General features: G+C 37.1%; 1 protein-coding gene across 5 annotated transcripts in view; it reads right to left on the reverse strand.

Moving 5' to 3' along the window:
* Window positions 1–9,285: 9,285 nt before the first annotated feature.
* Window positions 9,286–16,643, reverse strand: part of ASB15 (ankyrin repeat and SOCS box containing 15) — a 37,031-nt gene continuing 29,673 nt past the window's right edge. For 2 of the 5 annotated variants that reach the window (XM_010343531.3, XM_010343522.3), the window contains exon 11: window positions 9,288–12,003. In XM_010343531.3, coding sequence (XP_010341833.2) covers window positions 11,831–12,003 — 173 coding nt within the window. In that variant the 3' untranslated portion in view covers window positions 9,288–11,830. Of the gene's footprint in view, window positions 15,038–16,643 lie in introns of all 5 variants that reach the window. The other 3 variants (XM_039472845.2, XM_010343536.3, XM_074379135.1) reach the window with 3 other exon arrangements.

The raw sequence follows: 16,643 nt of genomic DNA on the forward strand, positions 1-16,643 counted from the left end.
TTTGCCTCTTCTACTTTACTCAAGTCTTAAGTAACACTTCCTCAGGGAGGCCTTTCCTGGTGTCTGAAGCCAGCTTAGCTCTCCCAGCTACCACAAAACTATTTCATGGCAGCATCGCACTTGGGATTACCTGTTTCAAATAGGTCTTTGCAGGAAAAGCATTTTTTTCAAGGAAGGAACCATGTCTGCCCCATTTGCCATCCTCAAGGGCTAGCATAATTATTCAATGTTCAGGAAGTAGTTACACACACACACACAGAGAGACAGACAGAGAGAGAGAGAGAGAGAGAGAGAGAGAGAGAAAACAAAATAGAAAATAGATGAGTTGGAGAGTAGGCAAGGGTGAATCCTGTATTATAGAGCCCAAGAATTATGCAATGTTGGGAACCTCTATAATAATATAAAATTATAAATACAAAATTAGTTATAAAAGTGAAATGTATTTAAAGCAGTAATAGAAATCATGATAAAAGTACCGGGTCTTGGGTGATTTAGACTTCTTTCTTCTGTGATGTCCTTAAGGAGTTTATCAGAAATGCTTTCAGAGAAATGTGACTTCATTGTAACCTGGCTTCTCTCCCCACCAAGAGCTCCCTACTAATCCTGGAAACCCCAGCACTCACAAGGGCCTGAAGCTCACTCTTCATGGTCAGTCTGCCTTCGAGTATGTCCCCCAATCCAATGAGTGAGCCCAACTGCCTGCTAAATGCTCATATCCCGTGGTGGCATTTTTGTCCCTTTCATGGATGCCTTTCTTTCTTTTTTTTTTTTTTTTTTTGAAACAGTCAAGCACTGTTGCCCAGGCAGTAGTGCAGTGGCACTATCTCGGCTCACTGCAATCTCTGCCTCCTGAGTTAAAGCAATTCTCCTGCCTCAGCCTCCTGAGTAGGTGGGTCTACAGGCGTGCACCACCATGCCCGGCTAATTTTTTTTGTATTTTTAGTAGAGACAGGGTTTCACCATGTTGGCCAGGATGGTCTTGATCTCCTGACCTCGTGATCCACCCACCTCGGCCTCCCAAAGTGCTGGGATTACAGGCGTGAGCCACCGCACGCGGCCCTGGATGCCTTTCTTATTTAAATTGTCCTCAGTTTGCTGGTGAAGAAACATTGAAATCATATTGTAAACCAAAAGTAAGATCCTAAGCATGCTCCCCACCCCTGATTCTATTAAACAGACAGCCCTATGGGCCAAAGGGACCCCAGAGAAACCTGAAGAACTGATTTTGGCCATGACGGGAAAGTGGTCAGACACACCTCATTATACCCTCTCCATTTTTTAGTTTAGACACAACTGGCCAGCATTAACATCAGAGATCATAATGAAACTGCCTTTGCCAAATTATGCCAGAGGCAGTGAAAGATACCAACTTAAGTGACTCCATCTTGCTTCTAACCCCCAAACTGTCCCTGTTCTTTCCTGGGGGCAGGCTGAACTAACTTTGGGAGAAACTTAGTTTGTAGTTTAAAACAAAGATGTTAACAGCCCTTTCCCAAAGTAGTCTTACTTCTTGCCAGGAGACTAGATGATTGCCTTTGTAGGGTTAACGTTAGCCACAGATTAGAAATCATGGTTTAAGAGTCATGCAGCTGGAGGCTGAAAGATTCTGACCCTCCGTAAACTGCTCCTAAGATCAGTGCTTGAGGTATTTTGCAGACCCTGCACTTGATGGCACCTCCCAGATTGATAAACTGGCTCATCTGATCTTGTGGCCCCCTCCCAGAAACTGACTTAGCGTAAGAAGACTGCTTTGACTCCCAGTGATTTTGTCTCTGACCAATCAGCACTCCCGGCTCACTGGCTTCTGATTTGAGTAATAATAAAACTCCAGTCTCCCACACAGACAGCTCTGCATGAATTACCTTCAGCTTTGCTGTCTTGATGAATTGCTCTCTCTAGGCAGTGGGCAAGGTGAACCCCTTGGGAGGTTACAGTAAGACTGACAAAAGTCTGTGGCATAAGATTCCAAATTTCAATGTGACTCTGGTATAGTATCACATGTTCTCTGAGGGCTGCCACCTATGAGACTTCATTTACTAAACAAAGATCTTGGCTTCTACAACCTCCTTGTCTTAGCTCAGACATTTCTTCCTACTTACTTCTTATATTTTTAGACAAAGTTTCACTCTTTCAACTAATTGCCAATCAGAAAATGTTTAAATTCACTTGTAAGGTGGCCCCTGCTTCAAAATACCCTGACTCTTTAGGATGAACTAATGTTCATCTTCCATGTATGATTTATGTCTTTACTTATAACTCCTGTCTCCCTAGAATGTCTGAAACCAAGTGCTGTAACTCAACTGCCTTGGGAACTCTTTCTCAAGATCTCTTGAGACTGTACCTTGGGCCATGGTCACTCATGTTGGCTCTGAATAAACCTATTGGAATATTTTACAGAGTTTGGCTTTTTCATCAGCAATATGTTAATTATTTGCAAATATGGGAAACGAAATTCTTTTAGTCTCACAAATGTTGAGTCTACTGTTAACAAGCTGTTCCTAACGTTCACCCTCCCTCTGCACCTGCCTTAAAAAAATAAAAAAGTCTTAGCTAGTTTCTCTCACTGCACAGGTGCAAGGTTGCTGCCTGAAATAGATCTAACATGTTTCCCAGTTACACAGAAGGGTTTGGGTTTTCAACATTTCCTACGGATCACTTGTAATTAGGCTGCTGAACTAATGTAATGGCTCCTAAGGAAGTTAAGCTTCCGACATTGCTCCGTCAGTTTGCTGGAGCTTCTCAGATAGCTGGGAAAAGGCTCCCAGGGGAGAATGTCAGGCAGAGGTCAGGCTCTGTACAGACAACAACCAAACAGGCCAAAGGGATCAGATGAGAACTGGCAATACCCTTATCAAGTCTTCTCTCTTAGGTTTGGCAGTCAAGCAAATCTCCCAGCTATGCCAGCTTGTGGTACAGAGCATGAGTCAAATTTAAAATTATTAGAGCTATTTATAATATCTTGCAACTGTATAACATTTATAGTTTATAAAATTATTTATTTATTTGAGACAGAATCTTGTTGTGTCACTCAGGCTAGAGTGCAGTGGCATGATCTTGGTTAATTGCAACCTCTGCCTCCTGGGTTCAGGCGATTCTCCTGCCTCAGCCTCCAGAGTAGCTGGGATTACCACCACATTTGGCTAGTTTTTGTAATTTTTTTTTTTTTCAGTAGAGACAGGTTCACCGTGTTGGCCAGGCTGGTCTCCAAGTCCTGACCTCAAATGATCCACTTGCCTCAGCCTCCCAAAGTGCTGGAATTATAGGCGTGAGCCTCCACACCCGGCCTAAAATACGTTTATTTACAGTCAATGTACCAGGCAGTACAACATGCTAATATGATCTCCATTTAATAATTGTATATATTAACACTTAACGTGTTTGAGAGAACACTTACTGAAGTAAATACTACTGAATTAGTTCCATTTTGCACAGGATAAAAGTGGTTTCTTAGGTTCTGAAAGGTTAAATAAAATCCCTGTAAGTATGCGCAGCTAGTAAGTGATGGGTATAGTAATGGTCTAATGAATCCAAGCTGCTTCTCACATTGAGGTCTGCTAGTTAGGCATTTCAAAAGATATCAAAATGAAAGAAGGATGGAATGAAAGAGATTTGTAATAGGGCATCTAATGCTTCACCTGTGTATAGTACCTCTACTTATTGTTTGCTAATCTGATTCAAACATGTAATAATGAGTCCCACATAAGCAAACAGAAAGATAAACTGATAATGTTACAACTGTAAAGACCAAAGAAAAAGATTTTCAGAAAAAAATGAGAAAGAAATAGCTGCATTTATCAACCAAGCCTTTCATCTTATACAGCAGATGGTGAATATGGAATTCCACTTATGAAACAGGAAACAGATTTAAGTTCTAATAAAAGGAAACTTTACTTGAAGTGGACTAGAAGGTTCAAATAAAGGAAAAGTTCTAATAAGGAAATGTTACTGGAGGTGGACTAGAAGGTTTTCCATTCATTTCAGCAGTTATCCTTCCTGAAATCCTGAGTGTTGGTCTGACAAGTTTGGACAGAGCTGGAAGAATGATGTGGAGGGTGAGCACCCAAGACACGGATCTCCTTTGTTTGGTTCCCTCCTAAGGGTCATGATAACTGTCACTTTAGAAGACTCCAGGTTCTGCAGGGAAGTGGTACCTTAAAGGGCAGAAGAGTTGAGATCTTGCTGTGAATGCAGGTAGAGAGGTAAAGTCAGTTTAAAAGTACAGGAATATGAGGACTCAGTATGGCCCAACAATGGGACAGTTAGTGCTTGCAAGCTGGTTACTGAGATTTTATTTGAAATTTTATCATGAAAATCAAAGGCATTGTCTTTTCACAGACTCACAGCTCCTAACTGACCTTTACTTCCACAGCGCCCTGTGTTCTTGAGATCTGGGGCCTGTTGAATATTATTCTTCTCTGATTTCCACCCCCCACCCCACCAGGAGTCCCCAGTTTCTCTTTGTTCTCCTTTCTACTGCATTCTCAGTGAATCAGAGCTGGTTTTCAGAGCAGTTACAAGAAACCCATTCCACTGGTAACATGATCCTTTTCCAGTTCATGCCCTTAACAGGACTGGAAACTTTCACTTTTAGCTCTCCAATCTACATATTTAGTTGTGTTTGTTTTCTTAAATACTTATTCTTAAAAGGTGGAAAGTTATATTACAAACAGCATGAAAACATCAGAGGCTGGTAAAACAAGCTACATGTGTTTAGGTTGAGGTCTAGTAAGATTGGTGAAGGCAGCAGGTTTTGTGTTGCCCTTGAAGAATGTGTCATCTGCTTTTAGTGACCTTATCAGCAGGGCAAAACCAATAAATCATGTGCTGCCAGCACTAGGACCAAGTGCTTTCCTCTGAGCCAGATGATTCCATTGTTGTGTTGGGCCTCTCAGTGAGGTTGTAAACATGGCATTCTCTGCCAGTAAGACACATGCTCCTCCTGTTCTTTTTTTTAAGGAGACATATTGAGGTGAAATTTATGTATCATAAAACTCACCTGCCTTAAGTGTAACGTTCAATGTTTTTTTGTTTTTAGTAAATTTACTCAGTTGCGCAACTATCATCACAAACCAATTATAGAACATTTCCATGACCTCAAAAAAGATCCCTTGTGCCCATTTGTAGTCAACCTTTGTCCCTATGCTTCAGCCCCTGGCAACCTCTAATCTGTTTTCAGTTTCTCGATATTCACTTTCTCTGGATATTTTATATAAATGGAATCATACAATGTGTGATCTTTTGTGTCTGGTGTCTTTCACTAAACCTAATGTGTTTGAGGTTCACCCATGTTGTAGCATGTTAACAAACAGGATCCCATTGTATGGATATGCCACATTGTGTTCATCCATTCACCAGTTGATGGATATTAGAATTGTTTCTGATTTTGGCTGTTGTGAATGATGCCTTACTATTCTTGATGAACTAAAAATGATGGTATGGAAAGAGCTTGGGATTTGGAGTCAGGTCCTAGCTCTGACATTTACTACTTTAGTTAACTATCAGATTTATTCTCTTATCTATAGAGTAGAGATAATTAACCCCTTCCTTCCCCTGTTCCTAGAGTGGTTGTAAGAATCAAGTGAGATGATGTATGTGAAATTCTTTGCAAACTCTAAAACCCAGGACAAATGAAAGATTATTGCAGTAGTCTTTTCAGGTGTATTCAAAGGGACTAGATGTTTTTCAAGATACTTTCCATATTCATAGAACAAATTATTAAGCCTTTGGGTTGTAGAAAATATCTATACTGTTCTTCTATGGACTTGGGATTCTCATCCTTTTCCCTTATCAAAGTCCATTATTTAAAAAAAAAAGTTCAGATACCATTCTACCTCTCCTAAATGTATTTGTATTTTAAACATTATTTTTGATTGTCAAATAAGGTTTACTGTTGAAGAGAGGGTCTTTAGATACCCTAGAATCATTGTAGGAAGTATACAAATCACTATAGTTGAAGTTCTGATTTAATCAGGGTACCCTCCAACTCACAGACTCAATTTAGCTTCTTGGGTACTTCAGGTAACTGTGGCAGGGCAGGCCCCCAATGAGAGGACTGGGTGCAGAGTCGAGCTCAGGTTGAGAGGTTCTGGTGAGTCAAAGGAAAGCCTAAGCAAATGTTGGCAGCCTCCAGTGGAAGGTGATTAAAACTGTTGTTTCATTGAAATGATATTAAACCAATTTGGGTAACCATATAGGGGTATTCAGACACTCAGAAACATAGGGGTATTCAGACACTCAGAAACATAGCAATTGCAAAGAACATGCAATTGCAGACCACTGGATGTCATGCCTGGATATTTAACTTCCACAAAACCTAAAAACTAGTTGCCATGAGAAAACAGTGTGAACTTGGCTTCAAACAGAAAGAACTAGCTACTGGTGTCTCACACACACTCAATCCAAAGGTATGTATCACATTTAGTGCCCTCCATACTTTCTACCTGATCCAGCCGTATAGGATGCTTCCAAGAAGTTTTATCTTAAATCTCATTGAGAGATTTCAGAAAGATTCATGGAAGATTTCCAGAGCAAGAGCAATGGCTGTTCCTAGTTTCCTGGAGTCGGAAGCACAGAATGTGAGTACCTGTCAAGTGCCTCTGGTAGAATCATTGGCTAATGCAGCATTAGAACTCAGATGCTCCCAGTGCCCAGATTCAAATTACTAAACTATCTCTTTCCCAAAACAGCAAATCCCCAGACATCTCCAGCATTCCCTGAGGTTACACAACTTGGGGCACTGAGGTCAAATAAATCTATTCCTTCTACTCATCTTCTCCCCTGAGAAGCCCTTTCTTCCCTTGTCAACAATTGATCATTAAGGCTTTACCAAGGAAAAGAATCTGTGGGGTTTTACTGCCTAGAGACAATTCTCTGCAAGTTTTCATTCCATGAATGTTGTCAAAGTGTTTAGAAATGACAGTGAGATGCCATATACATTCCTAACAATTTTTTTTTTGTATTTTCAGATGTAATGACAGTCTACAGCCATGTACCATAAGACCAAGGTTCTTGACTTTTGCAGTTCTGACGTTTGCACTGCCACTATGTGGTAATAGTGGTAAGAGCTCAGGTTTCATGTGCATTTACTCTATATTGGATATAGTACCTTAGATAGTTAGTTCATGTCTAGTCCAAAACCAACCAGCAAATAATTTGCAGAGCCTGGTTCAAAATGATTCAGTCTGTTTTTATTTTATATTTTAATGATACTGTTTATCTATATAAACTTAAGACACTATAAAAGTAATTGATACCTGTTTTGGTATCTTTTTGTTTTTTAAATTGACAACAATTGTATATATTTAAGGTATATAATATGATACTTTGAAGTATATATATATATATATATATATATATATATATATATATAGTAAAATGGCTACATAGAGCAAATTAACATATTCATTACCTCACACACTTTTTTTGTGAAGAGAACACAAAATCTACTATCTTAGAGGTTTTCAAATGTACAATGCACTATTTTAACTATTGTCACCATGTTGTACAATGAATTTCTCAAACTTACTTCTCCGGAAATTGTGTATCCTTTGACCAGCATCTCCTGAATCCCCTCACCTCCCAGCTCCTGGTGGCCACCATTTTACTTTCGGCTTCCGTGAGTTTGCTTTTTTAAGATTCTACATATAAGTGAGATATGTCTTTCTGTGCCTGGCTTATTCCACTTAACATACCTATTTAAGTACAAAGTATGTGTACTTGCGCACTGCATTACCTACAGTACTGCAATAAATGCCATACTACAATGCATGTGTGTTTGTTTATGTGTATATATGTATATGTCATGTAGTTGTGTGCATATATTTATATAATGTGCATTTTGTTTCATAAAAACACTTGAAGCAGCTTATATTTTTAAAAAATAATTTCAATATTTATTTTAGATACAGGAGTGTATGTGAAGGTTTATTACATGGGTATATTGCATGATGCTGAGGTTTGGGGTATGGATTCCTTCACTCAAGTAGTAAGCATAGTTCCCATTAGGTAGTTTTTCAACCCCTTTCCACTTCTGCCCTCCCTCTCCCCCCACACTTCTGCCCTTCCCCTCTTCACTTCTGCCTTTCCCCTTCGGAACCTCTGACTCCCCACTTCTGCCCTTCACCTCCTCTCCTTTCCCCATTCTGCCCTACTCCCACCCCTCCCCCTTTCCCCTCCCCCTCACCCTCCCTCCTCCCTACTACTCCCTCCTCCCCCACTTCTGCCCTCCTCCCCTCTCCCTCTAGTCATCCACAGTATCAGTTGTTCCCATCTTTATGCCCATGTATACTCAATGTTTGGCTTCCACTTATAGGTGAGAAGATGTGGTAGTTGGTTTCTGTTCCTGCATTAATTCTTGCAGGGTTATGGCCTCCAGCTGCGTTCATGTTGCTGAAGCAGCTTATAATTTTTATATTCCTAAGTAATTTCTGAATGGAAGGTGGTTATATACATAAAAATAGGTGACTTGAAAACAAAATTTGCTTAGGTATTTCTGGTAAAAGGTCAATAACAAGAGAAAGGCTTATGTATGTTCTCTGGGTCATAAGATCCTCCATCTTGTTAGAGTTTCCATGCTGTCTGACCCATAGGTTCTGGTTGTTCAAAAGCCTGCATTAAAGGTGGTGTTGCCTGTGAATATTTGCTGCACATTGATATAATCATTTTCACATCTTCTGCATTGACATCCTATTACCAGGAAACATGTTCTGTGACTAGTTAAAATGATTAAACCATATTCTTCAGGAGGCACTTGGTTTCAGTGTCCTTCTTAAAATTATCTTTAGCCGGAAATGGAGATTCTATTTAATGATGGCCTATGGAAAAATAAACAAAACATGCTTAATAAGAGTTCAGATCTGCTTTTTTCCACCCAGACTCTCTGTGTGATACAAAACAAAATCCACAGGGACTAAAACAGGCACAGACATCTTGGCAGCATGGGGGAAGATGACATCCAGACTCTGCCATGTTGATTCCACAGTGGTTAGACAGGCTCCACTGTAGAATGTTTGGCTTCTCCTAGTGCTGACTGGGAAGGAGCAGCTGTTCCCTTTCCCGGATAGAGTGACATACTCTAGAAGAAACAGAGTCCTCATGAGATAGAAATTAATTCCTTTTCCATCCAGCCATCTCAAAAACAAAAACACTGCTAGAAAAGCCCAAAATGTGGTGAGTAAAAGATCAAATTTGATTTAGATACAGCAATTGCTTCTTTTTCATAAGATACATTTTTCTCTTGCTTTACAAATGCCAAAAAACCACTTTTAAAAACCCATAGCACGTGCAGTTAATTCATATTTTTATATCGAAGTGTTTCTTGAATATTATCTACATAAACATATATCAAAGAAAATGTCAAAGCTTTAGTGAGCGAGAGTCTAATATATGAAGTATCATAAAGCAGACTTATAACCACAATATGATTTTTTATTTATTAGAACAATATATTTAGATAACAATACATTTTAACCACATCTAAGAGTGCAACACAAGAATCATAAAATCCTGTATACAGAATGTTACAATTAAAGGTAAATATATTACAGTTTAACTTACGTATAAAACATATCCTCTAGGGAATATAAGAAGTTAAATTATAGCCCTAATTTTACAGGTTATTTTTTCATACTTATCTTTCAAAGGTAATTAAAGCTAAATATAACTTGAAAACTTTACAGAGCAGTGAGATATTACTGTTGAAAGAATCAAGTAATAAGATAAAAATAAATATAAGAAAAATACACTATTAAAATCTAAAAATAATAACATTAAATAATTACATTATCAAGATGACATAACTCACTCAGAAATTTAAAGCTATTATTTCACCATGAGGTCACTGATTATTTTTGTCACTTATTCAACATATTTCAACAAATAATTATTGAACTCTGTGCTCTAGGGAATGTGTTTGGCCCTGAGAAAGCACTGGAAAACAAGACATAGAACCTGGCCTCGGAGAGCTTACAGTCTAGTGGGAAGACAGCAGGGAACACAGGCACCTATAATATAGCATGACAAGTTCTGTGCTGGGGCTTCCCATCCTAGAGGAAGCTACATCTCAGCTGAGATCTATGGAGTAAGAGGGAGCTGATCAGGTGAAAGGATGCAGAAAAAGTGGAAAGAGAGTTCCAGGTGAGAGAAGGAAAAACAAAGACCCTGAGGTTCAAAGAGAGCATGGTCTATTCTGCAGCAGTGATTCCCCATACAAAGGTCCTCAGATATTTGATGGCCCACAGTGAAATTCTCACTCATCAGTAGGGAAATGAGAACAGTGTGAGGTCTTCAAGTTGAAGCAAAAGTCATTCAACTTGAATGACTGAGTTTTTAACCATCTTATTTTCTGCCGTTAAAATGACCCCTCTTTTATGAAATGATGGTGATAGTAGATGGTATATTTTAAACAGTCTTTTTAAAAAATTCACACAACAAAACCTATTGGTACATGACACCTTAAAGTCTGGAAATCACTTTTAAGAAATAAAATTCTAGAAGGGTCAAGGGAAGGGAGGAAAGGGAGATATCCAGAGATGACACTAAAGAAAAAGGCAGGAGTTAGATTATGAAAGTTCAAGTAAGAACTTTGGACTTTAACCCAAGAGCAATGGAAATGATCTTAAGCAGAGAAGTGAAACTCTATTATATTTGTAAAAGACTATTCTGAGATGCTGTATGTAGGCAGTGTTTGGGACAGGGCAAGTCAGAGGCAGGGGAGTCAGATAAGCAGCACTGTATTAACCCAGGAAAAAGAAGGTAATAGACTTAAGGCCAAATCCGGGGGCGGGAGGGCTGAGTGGAAGATGACTTCAGGAGATGAACGTAATAGGATTTGGTGATTTGTCTTATTGGGTGAGGAAATGGGATGGTGAAGTCTGATGTCCAGGCTTTTTTCTTCAGAAACTGAATTGAGCATTGTACTAACTATTGAGCTAGAGAATGAAGGAGAAAGAGCTTTTTTTTTTTTTTTTTTTTTTTTGTGGAGTAAGGTAGTGAGTTCATCTGGGGACACGTCTGTCTTTGTGTTCAAATGTTCATTAGGCCAATTCTCTACATAGGTCGGAAGCACATGAGGGAAAGAGCTGATTAAGACCATAGATGTGGATAAAATTTCCCAGAGAACAAAGCAAAGAGGGCTTAGTACACAAAACTTAAAGAACAAAGCAAAAGCGAAAAGGGCTTAAGATAGGTGACTAAAAGATTGGCTAGAGATGAGCTAGGCAGCAAAAAGCCAGAGACAGAGTATCCAGGAAGGTGGGAGGACACCCAAGAGAACAAGGTTTTGTAAGAAACAGGGAAAGAGGTATCATTTCAGGGAGGAAACAGGCAACAATGTTGGATGCTGCAGGAATCAATTGGAAGAGGGACTGAAGAATGTTCACTGGATTTAGCAACAGAGAGATTGTCAGGGACCTTGAGAAAAGCAGTATAGGGGCAGATACCAGATCACAATGTGTGAACTTACAGGCAGGAGGAGCTCTTTTACACAGCAAGACCATGAAAGACAGGAGAATCAGGCCAGCAAATGGAAGGAGATGTGGGTTTGAGAAAGTGGTTATCTGTTATAAAGACTTGATTGTGGATATTGCAGGAGCCACTTGATAGGAAGAGTCTGAAGACAAAGATACAAATCCAAGTTCAAAATAGTATCTTTAAAAAATGTAAATGTCTTTAAAGACACAGATCATGGTGTTCCCCTTAAGAACACATGATTCACCTATAAAATTGTCAACAAATTTAAATGCACTTTACAATTAAGGATGTAAAATGGTTCCAAGAAATTATCTGAGGGAATCACATTTCAAAATATTTTTTAAAATCACATTTTAAAATATTATGGCAACTTTAGCTCTTGTCCGTAGAGATCATACTCTTTAAATAATATGTATCTTTGAATAGCTGGTGGTAGAGGAAGCTTCTCCATTGAGGCTGGCTGGCAGAGTCTCTGGAGTCCCATAAGTCTTCGAATTTTTAACCGACACAAATGCTTCAATGAACAAGGATTCTCTAAAAGAAATGGGGAAAATAAGCAAAAAAATTTTTTTAAATATTGGATTGACCTCTAAGATATAACTATTTCAAAATAACATGAATAGTGTATTCTGAAAAACATGCATGCACACTTTAGCAACTGGTGATTTTAAGTGAAATTCAAATTGTAATTGAATATTCTAGTCTACTCCTCTAGAATGTAAGCTCCATGAGGGCAAAAATTTAGTCTGTGTCTGTGCCAGGAAGGGAGTCTGGCTCATAGTAGGTATTCAGCTAGAATTTGTGGAATGAATACACGGACTTAAGAAAGCAAATGCCCACATCTCTTCTTTATTTTTTTAGAGCTAAGTATTGTATAAATATATTTCTTTACTTTCTTTCTCCTATCAATCTGTCTGATAAATAATTATCCATAAAACATTGATGCAGATAATTCCATTTATCATGAATAATCCAGTCTGGATTTTGTTTCCAGAGTCTGTTACTTAAACCTTGTATATTCTCAAAAATATACTAAAATTATTTAAATATCTGATGATATTTTTAATTCTTACTTTATCTATATTATAATTGCAAGATTGATATTTTATAGTAGCAATTTGAACGAATAAAGGAGCAGCATAGCATTCAGGCTTAGATGTGCACTCTGGACCACATCAGCTTGGACTAAACTCCTAGCTCTGCCCCTTAATAATTTGTGTGACCTTGGGCAAATTGCTTAATGTCTGCGAGTTTAGTATTCTCATTTGTGAAATAAGAATAACAACAGTACTTATCTCATAGGGTTGTTTGAAGATTAAACAAATCACGTAAAGTATTAGAAAAGTGCCTGGAACATTGTAACCATTCAATAAATATTAACTATCATTCAATACAATAATAAACATGATCACATCTATATTACATTTGATGATATCAACAATTTTTTTAAATTAAAAACAATGCTCTCAAAAATTATTGATGCAACATTATTACCAAAATAAGAAGAAAAAAATCCATCTAAAAAAATGCAATTTTTTTCCCCTAACAAATATGCTGTCTTATAGATAGCTGGAGGGCTCCTGACATCCAGTGGTTAATCACACTCATAGCAATCAACTGGCTTCTACCCTAGTTGCAATAATGTATGCCGAAAACAATAAAAAAAAAAAAAAAAAAAAAACTTCCTGACATTATTCTTACTTGAATTGTCTTTCCAAAGTCATCAGAATTGGTAATTATTTTGAAAAAAAAAAGTGAGCAATTAATTTCCACTTAGTAGCAAAATCTGTTCTATGACAGGAAGTACGATGCTATTATAGGAAGAGTCTGTGTTTTTTCAAGTAAGACAAACAAGGGTTCAAATCTTCACTTTGTTATTTTCTATGTCTATTACTTTGAGAAATTAATTTATCTAAGCCTCAGCATTTTTCTCCCCCTTGCAGTCTCCAAGCTAAAAAATAAGGGTTTAAACTCTTTATTGCAAAATAAAATAAAGTACACATGTATAGTTTAATTTTATATAAGTAATTATTAGCTGAACATCTTTAATCACCTCCTAGGTCTATAGGACATAGAACTCTGTAAGACAACCAAGAAATTCCTCTACAATTCTTCCATCTTTCTTTCTCCTGCCATAAATAACTACTATTCTGACTTGTAATCAGTTTCTTTAGAGTTTCATCATGGAAGTGCACTATCCCTGCCCTATAGTATTGACAATATATTTTTAAAATTTTTGCTATGTCCTTTAAGTCTCTAATAATTTGCAGGTTATTCTCTCCACCCACTTCTTGTCTTTTGAATTAATCTTTGAAGAACCCAAATGCCCTGTAGTTTCCCACAGCCTGAACTCTGCTGATTGCATTTTCATGGTGCAGTTCCATGTCCCACTGTCTTCTGTATTTCTTGCAAATTGATAACTGGATCCAGAAACTTGATCAGGCTCGGGTTTGATCTCTTTGGCAAAACATAGCTGATTCTGTGTTCATTCTTTGGGGGCTACATATTAGCAGCTGTGGATGCTCATTGACTACATCTATTAATTTATTGGGGGCTATAAAATGGTGATGTAATATCTTTTTTATTTTTAGAATACTTTTATAAAGGGATGCTGTTGTTCATCTACTCTTTAGTTACTAATGTCACAGATTTTATATATATATACATTTTATATCATATGCATATATTTTATATACATATACATTTTTATATACATATATATGTAAAGCAGAATAAGTGCTTACCTCTTTTTCATCAGTTGTTAAGATAATGAGTTGATTTTCTATTATCTTATGAAGCTGACCAGTTTTTTAAAAATTGTATATTTAATACATAATTCTATTATAAAAATACATGCACATGTATTTTCATTGAAGCACTATTAACAATAGCAAAGACATGGAATCAACAACCTAAATACCCATCAATGATAGATTGGATAAAAACAAATTGGTACATATACATGATGCAATACTGTGCAGCTATAAAAAGGATTGAGATATGTCCTTTGCAGGGACATGGGTGGAGTTGGAAACCATTTCCTCAGCAAACTAATGCAGGAACAGAAAACCAAACACCACGTTTTCTCACTTACAAGTGGGAACTGAATGATAAGACACATGAACACATGGAGGGGAACAACACACAGTGGGGTCTTTTGGGACTCGGGGGAGTTTGAGCATCTGGAAGAATAGCTAATGGATGCTGGACTTAATACCAAGGTGATGGGATGATCTGTGCAGCAAATTACCATGGTACATGTTTACCCATGTCACAAACCTGCACATTCTGCATATGTAGCCTTGAACTTAAAATACAAGTTGAAGGACTAAGAAAGAAAAAAAGAAAAAAAAAAACACAAAAAAGATAAGTTTCAATTCATTAAAATAATTACCCTTTTTGAAACTTAAATTGTCCCATCTTTGGCCAGTTGGAACCTCTTCAAGTTGGCCCCTGAATTCTTTTGTCATGAATTATGTAGTTCTTAAGAGTTTCTTTGCTTTCTGGTATGACCAGATGTTCCAGGTGAATCTTGTTCATTTCCTTCTCCAGATGCAATCATCCATTTCTCAAAAACAAAACAAAACAACCTCCAGCAAAAACCCTGGTTTCTTTTGTAGGAAATGGCATTTCCAGGCTAAAATCTGTGACGTAGGAATGCTCATTTCTACTGGGTTTATCATTATTCCTAAGCCTTATCTGTAAACAGACGCGCGCACACACACACACACACACACACACACACACACACACACACACACACTTTCAAGATAAAACAGCTTATGAGTTTATATTGTTACTTCTAATTCAAATTCAGGACTACAGGATTTTTCTTTAATCTCTTCTCTATTACATTTTTTTTTTTTCTGCCACACTGGCAATCCTTGGCTTCAAGGATACAAGGAATAATAGAATTGAAATACTCCTTAATTACTCATTTACTGAATATATCATTCTCAGCACAACAATATTAATATATCACCATCAATATTTTAAGATATTTTAAAATATGTATTTTAATTTATTATTAAATATTGTTTATTTTATCTATTTACTAATATTTAAAAATAAATAATTGTGCTGTTATCTATTTCATCAGAGCATATAACCATTACATATTGCATCTCCTCCCTTTTAACTCTTAGTCTTGGCATTCTGATTAATGCTAGTCTTGTTAATACTACTCCTCACGTTGATACCGCTCTAAACATTTTGGGTTGTCTAAAGGTCATTTTTTAGTATCCTTCAGACGTCAGTAAGAGGAACAATATTTCCTGAGTTCTTGCATGCTGACAGCAGTTTGTCTGCACTGATCATTGGAAGCCAATTTTGCCACGTAAGCATCCGTAGCTCACATTTTCCTTCCGTGGAGATCCTTAAATATGTTACTCCATTTTCTTTTGGCATGAAGTATTGTCGATAAAAAGTTTAATAATAATCCATTTTTCTCTTATATGTCACTTGTTCTTTTTGCCTACATGCCCAAAGGATATAGTATTTTGTACATTATAGTTTCAAATCTTTTTTATTATAGAAGGTTTTTCTTGAAGCCTAGGTTTTTGTATTTGTTATGTTCCCTTGATTTGTTTTTCCTTTTCAAGGAGTCCTATTACCCATATATTGACTATTCATTGTGTGTTGTCAATGTTTTTAACTGTCTTTCAATTTTTTTTTTTTGAAATCTAAGCTACAAGGATGCAAAGGCATAAGAATAATACAATGGACTTTGAAGGCTTGGGAGGAAGTATAGGCCAGGTATAAAAGAGTACACATTGGGTACAGTGTACATTGCTTAGGTGATGGGTGCACCAAAATCTCAGAAATCACCCCTAAACAACTTATCCATATAATCAAACACCACCTGTTTCCCCAAAACCTATTGAAATGAACAAATATATATATTTTTAAAATCCTTTTATCTATTTCTTCATTTATATTTGATTTAAAAATTTTCTTCCATAGCCTCTTTTCTGTCTCTCAATGTATTGTCAACTGTGTTGCCAGCTGTTCAGTCTTCACATTTGAATTTATTTTTTTTCTAATTTTTATTCCTAATTCTTTCCTCAGTTGTGATCTGGTTTCTGAATTTTTCAAATTTTTGACTCATGTTATTCTTCCATATCTTATATTATTTTCCTCATGCTTTTTGGCTTATTTTGAAACAGAGGTTTGAA

This window comes from Saimiri boliviensis, chromosome 10 (genome assembly GCF_048565385.1).
Source record: "Saimiri boliviensis isolate mSaiBol1 chromosome 10, mSaiBol1.pri, whole genome shotgun sequence".
Classification (NCBI taxonomy): domain Eukaryota; kingdom Metazoa; phylum Chordata; class Mammalia; order Primates; family Cebidae; genus Saimiri; species Saimiri boliviensis.